Consider the following 19,058-nt stretch of genomic DNA (forward strand, 5'->3'; position numbering starts at 1 on the left):
TAGAAGTATTTAAAGAATCTGAAAATAATGAAAAATACAAGTAATGAAGAAGTAAAAAAGAACTAGTAAAATATTTGGATATCACTTAAAGTTTCTTTTAATAATTTCCATGTCTTCTGGAAGAAAAAGAATAGAAATTCTCTTTGTAAATATTCAAGAATTTGATATCAAGTGCATCCTGCAGCTCTGTTTTTTAAAATTTTTCTTTTAAATGCACTATCAATCCTTTATGTCAACTAAGCACAACCTTATGTAAAAAGAATTGAGTTTTTAAGAACCTGAGATTCTTCATTTATGGACTTCAAGAGGTCCAGAAGCCTCTTGAAATTGTATGTAAATATTTATATACGATCATATGTCAATTTTCTTGGTGAAGAGTCTGTTATTTTTGGCCAAGAAACAAAGTACAATCCATTAGGAATCTGAGTCCATGACCCATACTACAACATCAGGAATCCATAAGAGTCCTTAAACTCATAAACTTCAATAGGTTAAAGTTTTTATAAACTGACTGTTTCTTGAAAGTTGGAATTAGACCTTCAATTTTGTGTATGCTTTCATCCTGACTTTTCTTATTTCAAGTGGTATCTTCAAGTTGTCTTCCTTAAGCTTTAAATTATTTTCTGATCTTTTGCATATTTCTCCTCAGGTAAGCCAAAGAACCACACTCTTTAGAAACAATGACTTCAAGCAATAGAGGAAGCGGACTGAATGCAACTTTGCATTAACTGGCCAGCCCCTCTCGCACAGGTTTTGGAAACTATCAGTATATTCCAATAGGTGTTTTTAAATAATCCTCTAATATAGCAATAACAGTGTGAAAATATTTTAAAGGGGTTGTTTATTGGTGTATGAGTAGAAATACAATCACTTACGCCACCTTCCTGCTTCTGTTGGCTGGGTGTGGTCTCTCCTCTATGATTTTATCAGTGACCCTCTCTTCTCTATGCCACTTCTCAGTCCTGAACTAGAGTAATGTTGGTCTTCTGCCCACTCCGGCCCCAGATTCCCCATCCTAGTTTTTCTAATAGCTTAGTTCTAGTTCTGCAGAGTTTCCTTCTAAAGCATGTGGATACACAGACTTTCAAGGAGGAGAGTTCTCTAGGGAGAACTGTACAAATGAGTATTGATTAGGGCCTATTGGGTCCTATTTGGAATCACACAAATGGAAAGGAATAAAGTAAGCAGGACTTAGGAATCCAAATGAGAGGTTTTTCTTTTTTTAACAGTAATTCACTTTGAATCGTTTATTCAGGATTTTACTTTGCGCATTTATTCCAGTTTTTCCTATACCTTTTATAATTAGTTTTTGGTTCAAGTAGGTGATTGCAAACACTCATTAACACACACCTCATTCAGGGTAATTGACAACATTCTCAACTGTAGAAATGTATAAAATATCAACCCTTTAATTAAAGAGATTATTTTTCCCCTTGAAGATCTCGTACTTAAAAGGTAAACCACCATCTCTTAACCTTTATGTACATTGACTGCAACAACATTTTGTTAAAGATAAAATAAGGCCAATTGTTGTTTATACTACATAAAAATATAAAAAGAATAATCATCCTCAGAAGAACAATAGCCAAAGTATAGAAATTATTTTGTTAGACATGATTAACTTTGAAATGTCAAATTATGGATCTCAAGCAAAGTTACTGACCTTTTTTAGAATGCCTAATCATATAAAAAAATGAAATGGTTTACTTTGATTTTACTGAACCATGGTTTGATTGTATTTAAAAGTTATGTTCTTTTCAACTATTCATTTCCCTTGGTATACTGAGTTAATGCCAATTTTCCTAAACTTATGGTCAAACTATGGCAAACTAAGTTTGCCACTTAGCCTTATATATTTGTGTTACTGCTTTTCCACAGTCCTCTGTATGCATCAAAATCTGATAATATTATATTCTTAGATCTGAGATTCTCTGCAGCTTTAACCTTACTTATCATTCCTAGCATTTCTACCTTTTAAACTATATGCCTTCTGAATAAGAAAAATTTTGCCTGAATTATAGCACATGTAATATTTGCCCTGACTCCATATCAGATAGGATTTCATATGAAATATGGAAAGGAAAATACTGATAATCATGGCTAATAGATTTTGAAGACATTTTAATATTGGCTCAGCTCTGTAAGTCCTTTGCTATAAAAATGGTCTAGTTGGATCTGTTATCAGTTTATAGAAAACTGGATTGTGTATTCATTTCCTGCTAGTCAGGGGACACTCGTGAAGATATGAAAATGTCTGGCTATTTGAGGATAAGGCTCATCCAAATCTTTTTTTCAAATGGTAAAAAAAAAAATCATTATATATTAGCTTTATTAATTATATATTTGATTTCATTTAATTGCAATTTAATTGCAAATCTGGTGTTTGAGACCCAATGTTAAGACTTCTCTTGTTATCTGATTCAGTGTAAGTGGAAAGGAAGTCTCACATGATTGATTTACTCCATCTTTGCCATTTAATTTGACCCCAACACATGGAATGCAATGGAGAGAAGCTCAGGTAAAGAAGTCAAAAGAGGTTTTTTATATATAGCATTGTATTTAAAGCACAGGTACACAAAACTAAGATGGTGTTTCAGAAGAATAGTCCTTCCACAACTGAAGAGCTTCCAAGATTAACCACAAAGGAAGTATTAGGGAAATCTTGGACATTGTTTTCTTTTTTTTTTTTTTTTTTTTGTTTTTGTTTTTCAAAACAATTTATTGCATCATATTTGGTACCTTATGTTTGACAACAAAAAGGAAATTACATCTGTAACTGCAGGAAAAAGAAGCTGGTCTGTTATTGAAAAAAAAATCTTGGGCCCTTTAAAAATTACAAAGTCTTGGGCTTGCCTGAAACGACTGAGCAAGAAATATATTCTTAGAAATGTAGGGCTTCAAGTATTACAAACCTGTGACACTGTGGAAAAATTCCAGAGGTATCTAAACTGCAGCACTTTTTTTCTGCATATCGTGAACAAGGCCTGCTGAGGTTTTAAACTATTAGTCTCTTGATCAGTCATAGAATGGTAGTCAGGAGTTCTGCTCTTTAACTTCAAGCCACGGTAGATTTTCTTTTTTCACTCTTGGGTGAAAAAATTCATGCGTGCTAATTAGTTGGTGCCACATCACAGTGCATTTGGTTCTTGCATTACAGTTTTAACAAGTTTGGCCAAAACAATGCTGAAAGGTTTGCATTGCTATTTTAGTTCTTCAAGTTTTAGTTAAAATTGAGATTGTTCCAACTGGTTCCTTCAGTTAAAAACTGTGGTACAAGAACACCAAACTGATCATGTACAGTGAATTTTGGAAACACAACAAGCGTATTGAACACCCTCTAGGTTTCTTATAGTTCTGCTTGGTATCTATATGTCCCAGCTTCTACAACATCAAGCATCTGTTGTAGGTTTCTCTGTAAATAGTGATTCACATTGCATACTTCCTATGGTCAGAATCAACCCCGTAACAAAATCAGTCAGATGCTAAAGCCCCAACAACTCTTTGTGCTCAGTGAAAGAATCCAGGTGTGTGGCAGAAATATTACTTTAAAATTTGTCTTGTGAGATTTTACTATATCTCAGACAGCAAAAACGCTGTTTTAGCACTGGACATTGATTTCTATCAGAATTTATCCGTTTCTAAATCCCACATGCTGCCTGTTTCCTTTGTTTTCTCTTTCACAGACTTTGCTTATAATTGACAAATCATTTAGTTTGAAGTATATGTTTGAGTTTGATCTTGATCATACAAATATATTATAATTATATATATATATAAAATAAATAAAATGTTTGCCTCTTTAGTGAAAAATATGTCTCCCGTAACTGACAGAAAACTGCTAGAAAAATGTAACTTAGAATTTTGTTGATCTAATCATACCCATCTAGGATGCTATTTTCTGACTAATTTATTAGGTAATGAATATGCCTTTATATTTCTTATGCCTTTATATTTTACTAATAAGTTTAATTTTTAAGATACATTGTAATATTTGGATCTTAGTTTAAATTTAAGGTACTACATGATGTTAGATACTTAATGCTGTGCAGTGACAGAAAAGACTGAATCAGTAAACTTCCATGTATTACCCCATCATTATAACTGCATAATTTTATCTCCCAATGACTTTATTATGCTGCTTTTATTTGTATATGATATGTGAAATGAAATTGCCAAAAACATAAAGGGTTTGGGTAGAGGCAGAATCTGTCATAAGGTAAGTTACGAGTCTAAGACCCTATGTGTAATCAGTACTCTGTGGCATATAAAAATGTTCTATCCCACTTTCAGATACAGTGTGGCTACAGAATTAAGTCAAAGAAATAACTAGATGGAGCAAAGAAGACAACTTATTACCATTTTAGAATATATGCCTGATTACATATTTAGAAGAAGGACATCAGTTCTTTTCAGGGAGGTAGAATTTGATTTGAGCAGGGAAGATTTTGATTTAAAAAATATAATAGCAGTTACGTAATTCTATCTTCTCTTCCAGCTTCCCTTCTCTCTTATCTCTTCTCACCCCTCCTCTCTTCTCTCCTGTGACTTTCCTTACTTTGTTGGGTAACTTCTATCTGAAAGGCATTGCATTCAATGCATGACTATACTTGCTATTCAATTTTTAGCCAATTACTTTCTGGTATCCTTCTCTGTTTGGAACTAAAAATAAAAACTCTTTATTATGACCTTTCTAAAAAATAGTAAGGTCATATAAACAGTATAAACAATTGACAATGGTTACATAATTTTACCAACTTCAGGCTTATCTGTTTTCTGGACCTCATGAGTCAATGATGCACTCATTATTGCAGTAAGTGTAAAATTTACTATAAAAACATTGCTTCTTGATAGCACAGTGTGACATGAATGCGAAGAAGCTATTTTACACAAGACAGCATCACATATTTCATTTAAATTTGATTAAGATAAGTTACTGGGAATTAAATGAGCCCCGTCATTAGAACAGGTTTTTGTGATTTCTTGAACGACATAGCTAATGTCTTTTGACCCTTGAAGTACTGTGAAATATAGTCAATTGGGAGAAAGCAAATTAACTGGTGCCCCACGGACATCAACCTCTGGCTAACTATTTAAAATACCATGGTACAGGTCATGGGAGGAACTGCTTTTTTGATGATGTCCTAAACCTGAAGGGTTATGAGTTCTTCTATTAGATAGCAAAGAAATACTTTTTAAAAATATAAAAGAATAAACACGTCTCGTGATTACAGATTCATGCCTCTTTACACAAAATCATAAAGGAAATTCTTGGGAAATAAGCTGTAGATAAATGGAAGAGGATAAAAATTACCTTTGAAATTGTAGCCGTCATTACTGAAAAGTGCCAGAGGAAGTGTACAGGGATCACTTATCAAAGTGATATAAGCTAGGAAAAGTGAGTTGAGTTAATTTCAGTTTGAGGGAACAGGAACAAGTTTAGATCTATAAATTTTTTATGAGGCAATTTTGTTACACCTGATTTGTATGTAAGTCATGAAAACTGAACTGAGTTTTCTCTCCTATGAAAGCTGGAGGCAAATTTCGCTTAAAGCCAAGAAGAATAGAGTGCTAGAGTGTTCTTTCTGATCTCTCTCTAGAAAGTTGTTTTCTGTGTATGTGTTATAGAAACATCACCTTTCTTCTATCTTTCTCAGTGGCTAAATGACAAGGGTTATTTATTTATTTATTTACCAGTGATGCTGAATAATTCAAGTCACTCCTGAACTTCGTAATGTCATTTCTGCCAAACGTACCTAAATCCACCATGATTTGTCAGTAAGAGCTAAGGATTAAGCCATTAAACTACAAATCATCCAATCACTACAAAATTCCAATCACTGAGATATTAATAATATATGTGAAAACTGCCTTTTTATATTTGCAGGTAACTCTGAGAGCTTAGCATATATGGATTTTTATTTCTAGTCTTTTATATCAACACCACCATCACCACCAACAGTAAGAATGCAACATTTCTGTGCAATTGATAGTTTCATTTCTAAAGAGGAAAAAAGTGGCACTCATTAGAATTAAAATTGCTAATTTTTAATTCACATAACTTTGGTTCCTACCTATCAGTGGCTTTGTTTGCCACAAAGCCTCAAACCATTATCAATCTGTAATTATTCAATGATAAAACCAAATTACATCAAAGCGTATTTATAGTTTGTTATTTTGTATGTTGTAATTTAATAGACAAGGATAATTGAAAAACAACAGAAAAATGTAAGCATAATAATCTTAGGCTTTGTCAGTATAATTTTGTCAAGAAAAGCAAGAAATGTGCATGTTGGAATTTTGTTTTTATTGGATTTCCAAGTGTCTTCAATTGTTTCCAGTATTGGTTGGATGGGCCAGACCCTCCTGAATACATTGGTGTCATTACTATAATTTGTGGCATAATTATTAATTATGATAAAAAACAAGAATTAAGATAGATAAAACTCCAAAAATCAATATCCTAATTCTATTTTGCTAAGACACATATGAAATACAAAGCAGGTTTGTGTCCTTCATACAGAAGAAGAAGGCAGCTTGATATCTTAAAAATGAGAGGGGAGAAACAATTTGTGACTCAAATACTACCATGGATAATCTGAAAGTGATTTAGTAAACTTTGAAATTGCACTTTAAAGTGCTCAATTTCTATATTTTGTTTCTCTCATTAATAAAATATAGCTTTGGTCAGATTAACATTTTCAGGGGAAACTGAGTATTAATTTTCTTTTTCAAAAGGTTCTTCCAAATTTGCTACATTTTGGGCATTTCTTCCAATAATTTCTCTTTAGTGAAATGAAATTTTAATTAAATCTCTATAAAATCATCCAAATATGGACTTACTCTTTCTGTTAATAATGTTATTTTTAATTCTCTTTGCTAGCCAGTTCCAAGTGGCAAAATAGCTCAAATTTATCTTTACTTTTATTCCTGATTTATGAAATTTGGGAAATTTAAAGCTCTAGTTCTTATTCATGTAAAAATTATTCTAGAAGAAGTCCCAGCATTATGCTAGTTGGGTTACAGATTTTTCTTCCACTTCCTTTCACGACTTCTGAAGCATTAGGTATCATAAATGTGGTTCCTGCAGTAGAGAAAAGTCACTCGCATTTACTTTCAACAATATAGCAATACTTATTTTTGTCTTATGGATCTTTCAATTGTGAGCAAACTTCTATTGATGTATATGGTGGCAGAAAACTTCACCTGAAATACCTACCAGCAGGAATCCTGGGGGGCAGAGATCCTCCCCCTGGCACTGGATGAGGGGCCTGGATGCTATTTAAAAATCCTGCCCTCAGGAAGCTGGGGCAAAACGCCTCCACCCCAATGGCCGGGAAGGATCCTTTCAAGAGATAAAAATGGACATTTATCAAAACCTTCTTTGTGGAGAAGTTGTTGATCATTTAACTGGGGGAAAAAAAACACCTATGATTAATAAAGACATCAAACCTTTAAAGAAGTGATAAAATGAAAAGGGATAGAATGCATTTTTATTCATAAACCTTAAAAAACCCACCTAGTTTTTGAAAAGAAAGCTACTCTAAACTACTTACAATCACACACAGTTTAAAAGAATGCTAAGATAAAATTTCTAAACCCCCATTTGACAAAGTGGATATAAATAAGTCATTGAAGTTGTCTATTTGCAGAATGCACACCCAGGGTTACAGAAGACAGCCACAGCAGGATGAGACATCGAAGGTGCATGGAAGGAACAGTGCCTTGTTTAGGTATGTCAGCAGTAGTGCGTTTTTGAAATAGTGGCAAGGAACTCAATATACACAATTCTTAATTTGTTATACTTTTCGGGAGAAGACAGAGTTTGCAAAGGTGGAGCCAGATGCTTTTTCACTTTCAAGAGGGCTATTGTAAAGCAAAACGAAACAAAAAAACCCAAAAAACAAAACAAAAAACAATCAAACAAACAAAAAAACCCCACAACGATAACAACAAAAAACAAAAAGTAAACTACTTGGAAGTTTATCCATAAGATTATATCATGAATTGTAGAATAAAGACTGTCAGAGCTGGAAAGGACATCAGAGATCATTCAGGTCCTCATTTTACAGAGCAGCAAACTGAGGCATGGGAAGGGAGAGGGCTGCCGGTGAGCTGGCGGACTCCTAGGACAAAAATCTTTCCACTATAGATTAAAAATAAATAATGAGCCGCTTCACATTTGGAAGACTGCTATTCTCTGAATGTGAATTAGAAACCCCGCAGTTTGGAATAATAGCATTACAATTTGGTGTCTCAATGACCTGAAAGATACTAAAGTCATTCAGAAGAAAATTTAATACATAAGCACTGTCAGTGCATGGCCGGCACTGGTAATTGATACGGTATATCCAAGTTTAATCACAATAATCCCCTACAAGCAAGTTACACTGATGGTGGTAAGGCACCCATATCCTTCGGGGCCTCTGAAACCCCAACCAGGACCAGCAGTTTCTGGATAAGTAGACTGTGTGCTCAGTTTTAACAAGTCCTGAATTTTTGAAGAGACTTCATTCTGTTCCTTGACACAAATTTTGCTCCTACAATATGTTAAAATTGACAGCCTCTTTGGACTTGGGTTAGGATTAAACAGACCTGGTATACCTATCACTCTTTATACAAGTTGCTTCTCTGGAGAAACTCGTTGCTAAAGAAAAGCCAGCATTTCTCAGATCTTTAGAGATGTTTTATGGGTGAGGCCTGCCCATTGTACATTGAATTAAAGAAAGCATAGAAAGGAAATCAGTTACTGTAAATAAATCCATTTTGTTGTTGACTTTATGAGGCTTTAGTATAAAGGCCCAGAGGAGTTTGGGTCCCTTAAGCATTAAGAGATGTGGCTATAGTGCCAAGTTGTAGGCCACAGAATGTTCTGAGGTAACTTTTGGTGAACAGTGACTCTAATTTCTACTACATGAGGGTATAGATCATTGAGCAAAAGTGTGCCCTCATTTACACACATCCCACATTGCAATATTTCAACATTCTGGGAAAATGCCCATAGCCAAGAAGCATCACTGAATACCAGGTAGAGATAATTACATATTTATACTTCATTCGTAAAGTTATAAAGTGGGGCACCTGGGTGGCTCAGTGGGTTAAGCCTCTGCCTTTGGCTCAGGTCATGATCTCTGGGTCCTGGGATCGAGCCCCACATCAGGCTCTCTGCTCAGCAGGGAGCCTGATTTGCCCTCTCTGTCTGCCTCTCTACCTACTTGTAATCTCTCTTTGTCAAATACATACATAAAAATCTAAAAAAATAAAGTTACAAAAATAATGGTGATTTTGTTTCAGTGAAAAGAATTATAAGAAATTCATATTATAGTATAGGCTGTAACAAACAGAAATACTCCAATTCTAGCTGATTATGGATTTATTGAAGCCAAGTGACAGGAAGCTGGGTTAAAGAATCCTAGATTGTAAAGGAAAAGAATAACATAATCATGTACAGGAAATACAAAGGAATATAAATATAATTATCATAAAAGAAATTGGAAGAAAAAAAGCATGTAGAGCAGACTTTAAATAATGTTAATATGCTTCACATTTAGAGATTTTTGTCTTTATAATTGCTATTTTAACCATATTACTTGATACTGTTAACTAAGAAAAGATATCCATTATTTTAACTTCTTGAAACAAAATAAAAATATTATATTACTGCTATGATTACACTGATTGCTATTTTTGTGGTTGTGACAGCTTGTCATATTTAATAACAGCTTTCATTTTCTTAAACTTGCTGCATCATTCATTATAGTTTTGTTATGTTTCTTTACTGCGGGTTAAAAGACCTTTCATTTATTGTGGCATCTCTTCCTTAAGGAACTGTCATTTTTTATATATATATATGAAACAAACAACCAGAAAAGCAGGTGTACATGAATACATATTCAGTTGAAATATCATATTACGTGCTAATAACGTCTTATCATTTTTCTCCTTAGGGTCAGTCATGTCAATAGAGATTGCATGAAACACTACAGTTCTGTTTTCACAATTCAATAATGAAGCTGAACTTATTCTTTGTTATAATTCTCTTATCTCATAATCTATAAGAAATTAAGTTCAGGAACCTTTTGGGATTAGATATGAAATAATTTTAGTCTGGTTTGTTGTATTGCTTACACTGCTGTCTTTGGCTGTTTTTATTTTATTTTTTAAATAAGTAATTGTAACACAGAAAAAAGAGAGACACACAAACCAAGATACAGACTCTTTTTTTTAAAAAAAAGATTTTATTTATTTATTTGACAGAGAAAGAGATCACAAGTAGGCAGAGAGGCAGCAGAAAGAGGAAGGAGGAAGCAGGCTCCCCAGCCTCAATGTGGGGCTAGCTCCCAGGATCCTGAGATCATGACCTGAGCCAAAGGCAGAGGCTTAACCCACTGAGCCACCCAGGCGCCCCAAGAAACAGACTCTTAACTACAGAGAACAAACTGATGGCTATCAAACAGGAGGTGGGTGGGGGGATGGGAGAAATAGGTGATGGCAATTAAGGAGGGCACTTGCTCTGATGAGAACCTGGGTGTTGTATGGAAGCGCTGAATCACTATATTGTACATCTGAAACTAATATTACACTGTACTGGAATTAAACATGGAAACAAACTAAATAAGCAAGTATTGAACTTATTAAGTATATTATAGCAAAAGAATAAACAACAGCTATTATCTGTAGCAGGATAAATGTAGATGTATTGTTTTTAGTTGCATTCAGTAGTCTGAGTTATGTGTCAGATAAAGTAGACTTTTGATGAGAATATTCCTCCCTTTCATTACAAGTTTGAAAATATAAGATGTGTCACTTCACATATGCTTTACTAATCTCAAATAAAAGAGTTTCCAGTTTGTTAGTGATCATGAGTAAGTGGGTTAAAGAAATATCGTAATAGGATATTAGCATTATATTGTCTCTAATATAGAGTTGCCAGATAATTGGGCATCCTATATTTTTATTTGCTAAATCTGAAACCCTACTCCAATATAATTTCAAACACTTTTGATTTTAAGACTCACTAAAGACACTATTAACTACTGGTATAAGGTAAATTAACATAAGTCACTGGCTGCAGGTTATCTGTCCTTCCGTAGTTCAGTGGTCATTGATATCCTTTAGGTAGTACTGCAAATTATGACTAAGGGAAGACATATTTTTGGGGTGAGGGTCAGGATGTATGCTAAAGGCATTATAATAACTGGTATACATACCCCCTTCACAAAGGAGAATTTCTCTCAAAATGATAGCAGCACCACTGAGAAACACTGTATGAGAGCAAAGCATCCTAAAAAAAAATAATTGGTTGCTATTGACCATGATGTAAAAAAAAGCATACATGATTGGCCTGAGTTTTGACATCTGATTTGATCAGTTAATAGAGGATTTTGATTATCTAGATTATTTGAAAGTAATCTGGCCTGTAGAGTTGCCAGTTTTCAAAGAGTTAAAATAAGATATATTTAACACTGAAACTTGATGAAACAAAATCTCATTTTCATTGATTTGCAGGAATCTCTTTGAAATAACTTTACCTTGGAAATTAGATCTTTAGAATTTGTATAACAAAATGACTATGACTTCGATTCTTCATGCCTTAATTTCCTCATATATAAAATGAAAATAACAATTCACCCTACCTAATAATACTAATGTAAGGATTAAATAAAGTAAATAATCATAAATATAAGACAATATTATCAGATGGTCCCAATTTTTTTTTTTTTAATAGGGAGAGCAAGCAGGGCAGGGGGCAGAGTGAGAGAAAGAATCTTAAGAAAGCTCCATGCCCAGTATAGAGTCTGATGTGGGGCTTGATCTCATTACCCTAATATCATAATCTGAATTGAAATCAAGACACTTAACAGACTAAGCCACCCACACGGCCCCAAAGTCCTAATGCTTTAAGAAAAGAAACCTCCTTTTGTTTTTTTTTTAAGGTTGTGTTTGAGAGAGAAAGAGAGCATGAAAGGTGAGAGGTCAGAGAGAGAAGCAGACTCCCTGTTAAGCAAGGAGCCTGATGTGGGACTTGATCCCGAGACTCCAGGATCATGATCTGAGCCAAAGGCAGTTGCTTAATCAACTGAGCCACCTAGGTGCCCAAAAGAAACCTCTTTGGGTGAGAAATTGAGGTAGACTGATTAAATTTTTCTAATGCAGAACTACCTGCCTCCCCCACATACATAGATAAAAACCTAACAGAAGAAATCTCTTCTTTGAAGATTACATATCAATAATTTAACTTTGCTTGAAAAGTTTAAGAAAGGCAATATCCCTATAATGGGAATTTTTTGAGACGTGGTTCATTTAAATTGTCTCCATTTGGTTTTATTTTTGCAGATACCCAATTTGATCTATGTGTAGACAAAGAATATCTAGATTCAGTTAAAAGCAAAACATTTATAATTGTAAATTTAGTATTCTAAGTATTCACATGCACACATGTGACTCAAATAAATTATAAATAAAATATATTCATAATATTCCCTGTGGAGGATGCTCAAACATTTTCATTGTTAGAGGCGTGTAATCAGAGAATTTTGGACAATGCTCATTTAAGCAATAAAACAGTAAGAGAAATCCTACTAAAGACTTTATGAAGTAAAACAGTTACTTCAAGAGCTGAACAATTAGGGCAGGGCCTTGATTTCATCTGGCCCAGGGCAATGAACCTAGAATTCATGCTGCTCCTTACACAGTGGCTCTCAACCTTGGATATACATCAGAAAATAGGTATTCAAGGTCCAAGCAAACACATAGGACACAAAATAGAAAATCTATGTCTTCTACTCTTAAAAAGAATTGTCAACTATAATGTGAAATGCCAGGATGATCTAATCTAACATGAAAAGAGATCATAAAATGTTCTAAATATATAGCATCTTATGTATATTTTGTGTGTATGGTATGATTATTATTTGAAATCAAGTATCAAAATAAGCTGAACTTGTAATCAGATACTAAATTGATACATCTTACACTGTTAGTATATAAACTGAATATTATTTCAAAATATTTAAATTTTATTCCTTTTATATTTTGTCTTAGAATAAATATAAAAACATAACACAGTAAAACAGAAAATATATATAACTTTTAAGTAAATTAATATTCAGAGTAGAGCTTGGATTCAAACATGGTTACTGACAGGGGCATGACTACAGTTTTGGAGAGCTAAGAATTGAGTATATATGCATTCAGAATAGAGATCCTTTCCTCAGCCTTAAGAATTCAGTATTCAGTTCTGTAATGGGCACACAGTAGCTATTCCATGGCTGTGTGGTTAGGATTAATGATGGTACCTCTGAGCTATAGTAGGAATAACTTCAAAGTTTAATGATAACATAGTCTGTGAAACCAAATGCTATGTCAAGGTCTATTTTCCCCGAGGAATGCTCACTTCAGAACCTTCCAGGATTCTCTGCTTTCTATTTATAGAAATGTCTCCCTATCTATCATCTATCTATCGATCTATCTATCAATCAATTTCACTTGCCCTTTGTCAGTGTTTCCCTCTACTCCTTGTGTATCTCATGTTTTCTTTCCTGTGTGCTTCTCTTCTATTTCTGCTACAATAATTTACAGGTTACACATTCTTTCCTACACTGAGGGAAGTGAAAGAAAATAAGCCTGTTGTTTGAACACATGCTTCCTAATTTTTTGTGATGTGGATGAAGCCTCAGACTCTGAGTTACATCACCACTGAAGGAAGACTAGCAACAGTAAGAAGAGCCATTGTCATGTAAGGTATTAAAAGAATGCATTCTTCTTCCATAGAAACCTTTGTTTAGGTCTCTTTACTTAATAACACATGGTCTAGGAAATACTAAGCTGCTGTGCCTAGTTTAGTAGAGAAAATATTCCTGCCGTATCGTGATTCATGAGGTGAGCTGGCTGGGATAGGCTGCTCTAACTTGATCGGAAGCTACACAGGGTAGGGTTTCAATAACGGCCAGTTGAATAAGTGGTTTGAAAAAACGATCAAATGAGAAGTGACAAATTGCTCCTAAGGCAAATATCTTACTAGGATCTAAGGAAGTACTCAGACTACTCAATTGCTTCCTAGGCCTATAGTAACTTTCTAATGACTAGATGAGACATAATTTTCAATTAGGCTTACCATGTGAAAGAGAACCATTACATTCATAAATAACTCATTCATAGACTTAGTCATTTGTTCAGCAAGTATTTATTGAAGCACCTGTTGTTGTTTTTGTTTTAACTTGGCACTATAACACACGTTTCTGGTACAAAAAGAGGAAATCAATTTTTGAGAGGATACTATTATTTTCAGGAAATGATTCTTTCCCCTACCCCCCGGGAAATGATTCTAACTAAGTTAAACCAAAGTTATAACTACAGACTTTTTTTTCCATTTCCTAAATTATTATAAATGGAAATATGCCTTCAATTATATTAGTATTTTCCTGTTTAGCTAACTACACAGCTAATCTCCATGAAGATTCTTCAGCACCAAATACAATTAAAGATCATGCAACCATTACTGTTTTATTTTGACTTTTTTTTTTAATCCTTCAGGTCACTGCAATATGAATTTTATAGATTTCTCATCCTGTTGTTGTTCAATAGGTCACAATAAAAGTATTGAAGCAAAAAGGGCAGTTTCATGGCTAGATTTTTATGAGTTATTTCTGCAGTGTTTTTAAAAATAAATTTTCAGCTTTTCCTGAGTTATTTTTAAACTTGTAGGATATGTATGATGAAATTATGGTTGCTGTAATTTTATAAAACTATAGTATTAACAAAGAGAAGATATTTTGAAGCTGATCAAAATAAGACATTTATTAAAAATGCATTTTAATTTGTATTTAAAATAGACATTCTTTGACTTTTTATTTATTTACTGTTTTAAAGATTTTATTTATTTACTTGACAGAGAGAAAGAGAGAAAGAGCACAAGCAAGTGGAGCAACAAGCAAAGGGAGAAGCAGACTCCCCGCGGAGCAGGAAGCCTAATGATGCAAGGCTCAATCACAAGACCCTGGGATCATGAACTGAGCTGAAGGCAGATGATTAACTGACTGAGCCACCCAGGCACCCTGACTTTTTTAAAACACATGTTTTAAATGTCTGAGTTTTCTCATTTGTAAAATAATGAACTTGGACCAGAACTTCCCTTAATTTCCTTTAGTACTAAAAGTCTATTTATGTAATTTTTATTTCATTTGTTATATTGAATTAAGCTTGTATTTCTCCCATATATGGATTATGTCCAGTGGTCTTACCTATGTTTTTATGTCGTAGGACTTGGAATCTTAATTACCAAAAATGTGTCCTGACTAAATTTGTAATATGCTGATATATCCATCAAGTTTTAATATCGAGACCAGAACTTTTATTCAACCATTCACTAGCAGATTCATCTTGGGTAAGTTATTTAGCTTTTCTGATACCCAATGTCTTCACTTGAAAAATGGAGCTAATAATAAATATATCACTTATATTGATTTATTGCAGAGCATATAGGAAGTGCCTATTAGTGGCTAACAGTAAGTGTGCAATAAATTAGGGATAAATATTACTTTCCATAATTCCCTAAACTTGACCTATCACTTCATGTCTCCATACCTCCATGATATCTCCTTCTCTTGGAAGGACCTTCTGTCCTTCTGGTCTCACATGCCTGACCTATCCAGAGAGAACTCATTATTCTTTCTACCATGACCCCCATAAAATCTTAGCTACTAGAATAGAGATAGAACACTATTATAGATGCAGTATTTATTTGTTTACAATTTTGCAATACCAAACGCAAATACCTTTAGGGCCCATTAGTTACAATAAATTAGTAAATCCAATCGATGACAAAAAATTGATTACAAAGGCACTGAGTCAAAGGTGAAAGTTCTGGCTAAGGGCAACAAATTCAGGTGTTTAAAGAACACTGTAGAAATCAATAAAACCCACCTCTTAGCTGACTTCAGCCTTTGGGCTGCCATCAGGTGACTTCTGTTTATATGTTTGTGTTCTCTATTAAGATTTGATCTCTTAAGAACAGGGACAAATCATGCATGTCTTATTCTTCTCTTTATGTCTAGTCCCAGAGCTTGCACATAGTGGGAGCTCAATGTCATATTTATTGAGTTGAATTAAAATCATAATTATATGAATATCAAAGGCAGTTAGACTTTATCTGCATACACATTAGACTGAGTTTTCTCGATGTCAGAGATTTAAAAATTTTTTAAAATATTTTTATTTTTTTAAAGATTTTATTTATTTATTGACAGAGAGAGAGAGAGAGAGATCACAAGTAGGTAGAGAGACAGGCAGAGAGAGGGAGAAGCAGGCTCACTGCTGAGCAGAGAGCCCAATGCGGGACTCGATCCCAGAACCCTGAGATCATGACCTGAGCTGAAGGCAGAGGCTTAACCCACTGAGCCACCCAGGTACCCCAGTGTCAAAGATTTTAAAATCAGCTATATTCTAATAATAGAACCTGTATAATTATTAAAGTTCAATGAGATTTGTGACTTTCTGCTTTAAATGTTTATGAAGAGCCAATATTTAGGAACCAGGGGCAACTAAAATTCTGAAAAAAATTTAAATTCTAGAGTTCCTTTCTCCAAGAAGTAGTGAACGGGTGACCTGAAATTGAAAAGCATGTCTTCGTGACTGAGTCACCACATAAGGCCTTGGTCAGCAGATTGCTACTTACCCTTGTCTTTCTGGGCTCAGACTCTAAAATTGAATGTTCTTTTAAAAAATGCTTTTACACCTCAGGTGCCAAGGTGTCAGCTAAGGAGCTGCTAAGCAACATTTATCAATGTGTATGAGAGCTAGATCTATTTAGTTTCACAGGCAAAATATACTACGTATTTAATATTTATGAACTATGGCTATATCTGTCACATTATTAAAGGGAAGTTTGTACCAGGAGTATACTTGATAAAGAGATCATGAGGCAGGCTACTTCTGCCTTTTTATAATTTTTCATGGCTGCCTTTAGTTGGGACTAGCCATTGATTGCTAGCATGTACCTGCTGTGTTGTTGTCTCTCATATACAAAGTATGAAAGAGAATGTTTTGGATTTAGTTTCGTTTCCAGATATCGATAACATCATTGCCAGTCTCATCTACAAACAAGCATGTTGAAACATACCAAACATATCTTATTTAAAGCTAAGATATTTAAATTCCTATCAAAGATTTGTTAGCTTTTTAAGGCCAGAATGGTACTGATTTGGGAGAAAGATAAACTAAGAAACAGACCCTTAACTAGAGAGAAAAAACAGAGGGTTACCAGAAGGGAGGTGGATTAGGGGTTGGGTTAAATAGGTGATGGGGATTAAGGAGTGCACTTGTGATGAGCACCTGGGTGTTATATGGAAGTGTTGAATCACTATATTATACACCTAAAGCTAATATTACACCGTATGTTAATTAACTAGAATTCAAATAAAAGCTTTGAAATAAAAAAGAATAGTACTTATTTGGCATCTATATGGCATAGATTAGATGGCAGGATAATTTGGTTTAGTAATTATCTTTTGAGAATTTGGTCTTGAAAATATCAAAAACACAGTAAGTCCTTAAAAAATAATTGAAAGTAGCTAATAGAGAACAAAGCTAATCAAGACCCTAATGACTTGACACCAATTCTGATACAACAAATGTATGTTTGTAACAGCACCATAATGGTAGTGTTCGTGGCCAAGACATGTCTACTTTTCCAGGTAGCCACTTTGTGCTTGGAGTACATGTGTGGGATTTCCTTCCATGCCACCACCTGCATACTTTAAACACTTAGGTGGACACCACCCTGAGTCCTTCCAGTTTAGATCATGTTACTCCTCATTTTAAAAAGTCCACAATCTCTCTACTGCTGAATAAAAACCAAGGAATAAGTATAGTTTCAGAGATAGGTGGACCAGGTTTCATTGCCTCCAATCCAGGCCATGACTCTCTTCCTACTTTGCCATGGACTCATGATGCTGTTGGACCAGATGTCAGAGGAAGGAAATCAGTCTCGTGGCCAAGAAACCCTACCTTGTCAGTCCTATGAAGACACATGTGGTTCTCACTCTGATGGGAGTTTTATATATTAAATAACAAGTGATTTAGTCTGTTTGGTGTATAGAAAAGACCAAGCTCAAGATGCAAAGAAAATTGAGAGTTCTAGAGTCAACTAATGCGACTTATGGTAACCAAGGGATTTCCACAGTGTTGCCATGGGAACAGACCAACCGATTTGAAATGAAGACGGTTTGACATATGCTTAGGCAGTAAATATCTTTTGAATTTGAGACTGTGTTGGGGCAGGAAATACTTTATGTAACTAAGTGGGCTATTCAGAAACTGAGAGATAATTTTTTGTGCTTTGTTTTCTTTAAAAAGCCAGTGTTTACTTTACTTTAGAAAGTAAAGTGCTTACTTTAGAAAGCCAGGAATGTAAACGCTTTCAGTTAAAAAGTATTTATTTAGTTTTGGAAATTGAACAGGAAATGCATCTATCCTGGAAGCTTTTTGCACTTTATTTGATGTTGGGCAAAATATATGACTATTCTCTGATAATTTTGTATCAGTAATTTGAAAATGGGATATCAATTCTTCCTTAAATTTGGTTAATCTGTCTTTAAAAGAAAATTAAATATAATCATTTTGTTGGTTTGATCTATCTCTTCTAAAGCATAAAATTTGTGCTGATGATGACTAACAAATATAGAGTAGAGTAGCTGGACTTAATTGCACAGCAGTATACCTATTTATGTAGTATAGTGTCCATTATATCTAAAAGTAATTGTAAAAACAAAAATGATTTATCTTAAACTTTCCAAACTTAAACTACCTTTTTAAATATAAGGAAGTCATACTATCATTAGCTTGTTGAGCAAAGACTTCCTTTGAATCCAGTTTTCTGTGTTCAAACCAACTGCAGTTATTTTAAATGCATGATGATCACTATGCATGGACTGAAACCACATTACAGAAATATTTGCCACATAGATCCCATTTATATTTTCTCAGAAGGGCTAAGGATTTTTGAACAGGTAAATCTTTGCATATCTCCATGACACCCCTGCCCATTTCTCTCTTAACCAATT

The 19,058-nt window shown here is 34.1% G+C and overlaps 1 protein-coding gene across 4 annotated transcripts in view; it reads right to left on the minus strand.

Moving 5' to 3' along the window:
• EPHA6 (EPH receptor A6) overlaps positions 1-19,058 on the minus strand; it is an 881,405-nt gene that overhangs the window by 141,522 nt on the left and 720,825 nt on the right. For 2 of the 4 annotated variants that reach the window (XM_032351616.1, XM_032351607.1), the window contains 2 exons: positions 7,217-7,342; positions 5,312-5,386 (listed from right to left, as the gene is read on the minus strand). In XM_032351616.1, the coding sequence (XP_032207507.1) occupies positions 5,312-5,386; positions 7,217-7,342 (201 nt within the window). The remainder of the gene's footprint in view (positions 1-5,311; positions 5,387-7,216; positions 7,343-19,058) is intronic. The other 2 variants (XM_032351621.1, XM_032351619.1) reach the window with 1 other exon arrangement.

The sequence above is a fragment of the Mustela erminea genome, chromosome 1 (genome assembly GCF_009829155.1).
Source record: "Mustela erminea isolate mMusErm1 chromosome 1, mMusErm1.Pri, whole genome shotgun sequence".
Taxonomy (NCBI): domain Eukaryota; kingdom Metazoa; phylum Chordata; class Mammalia; order Carnivora; family Mustelidae; genus Mustela; species Mustela erminea.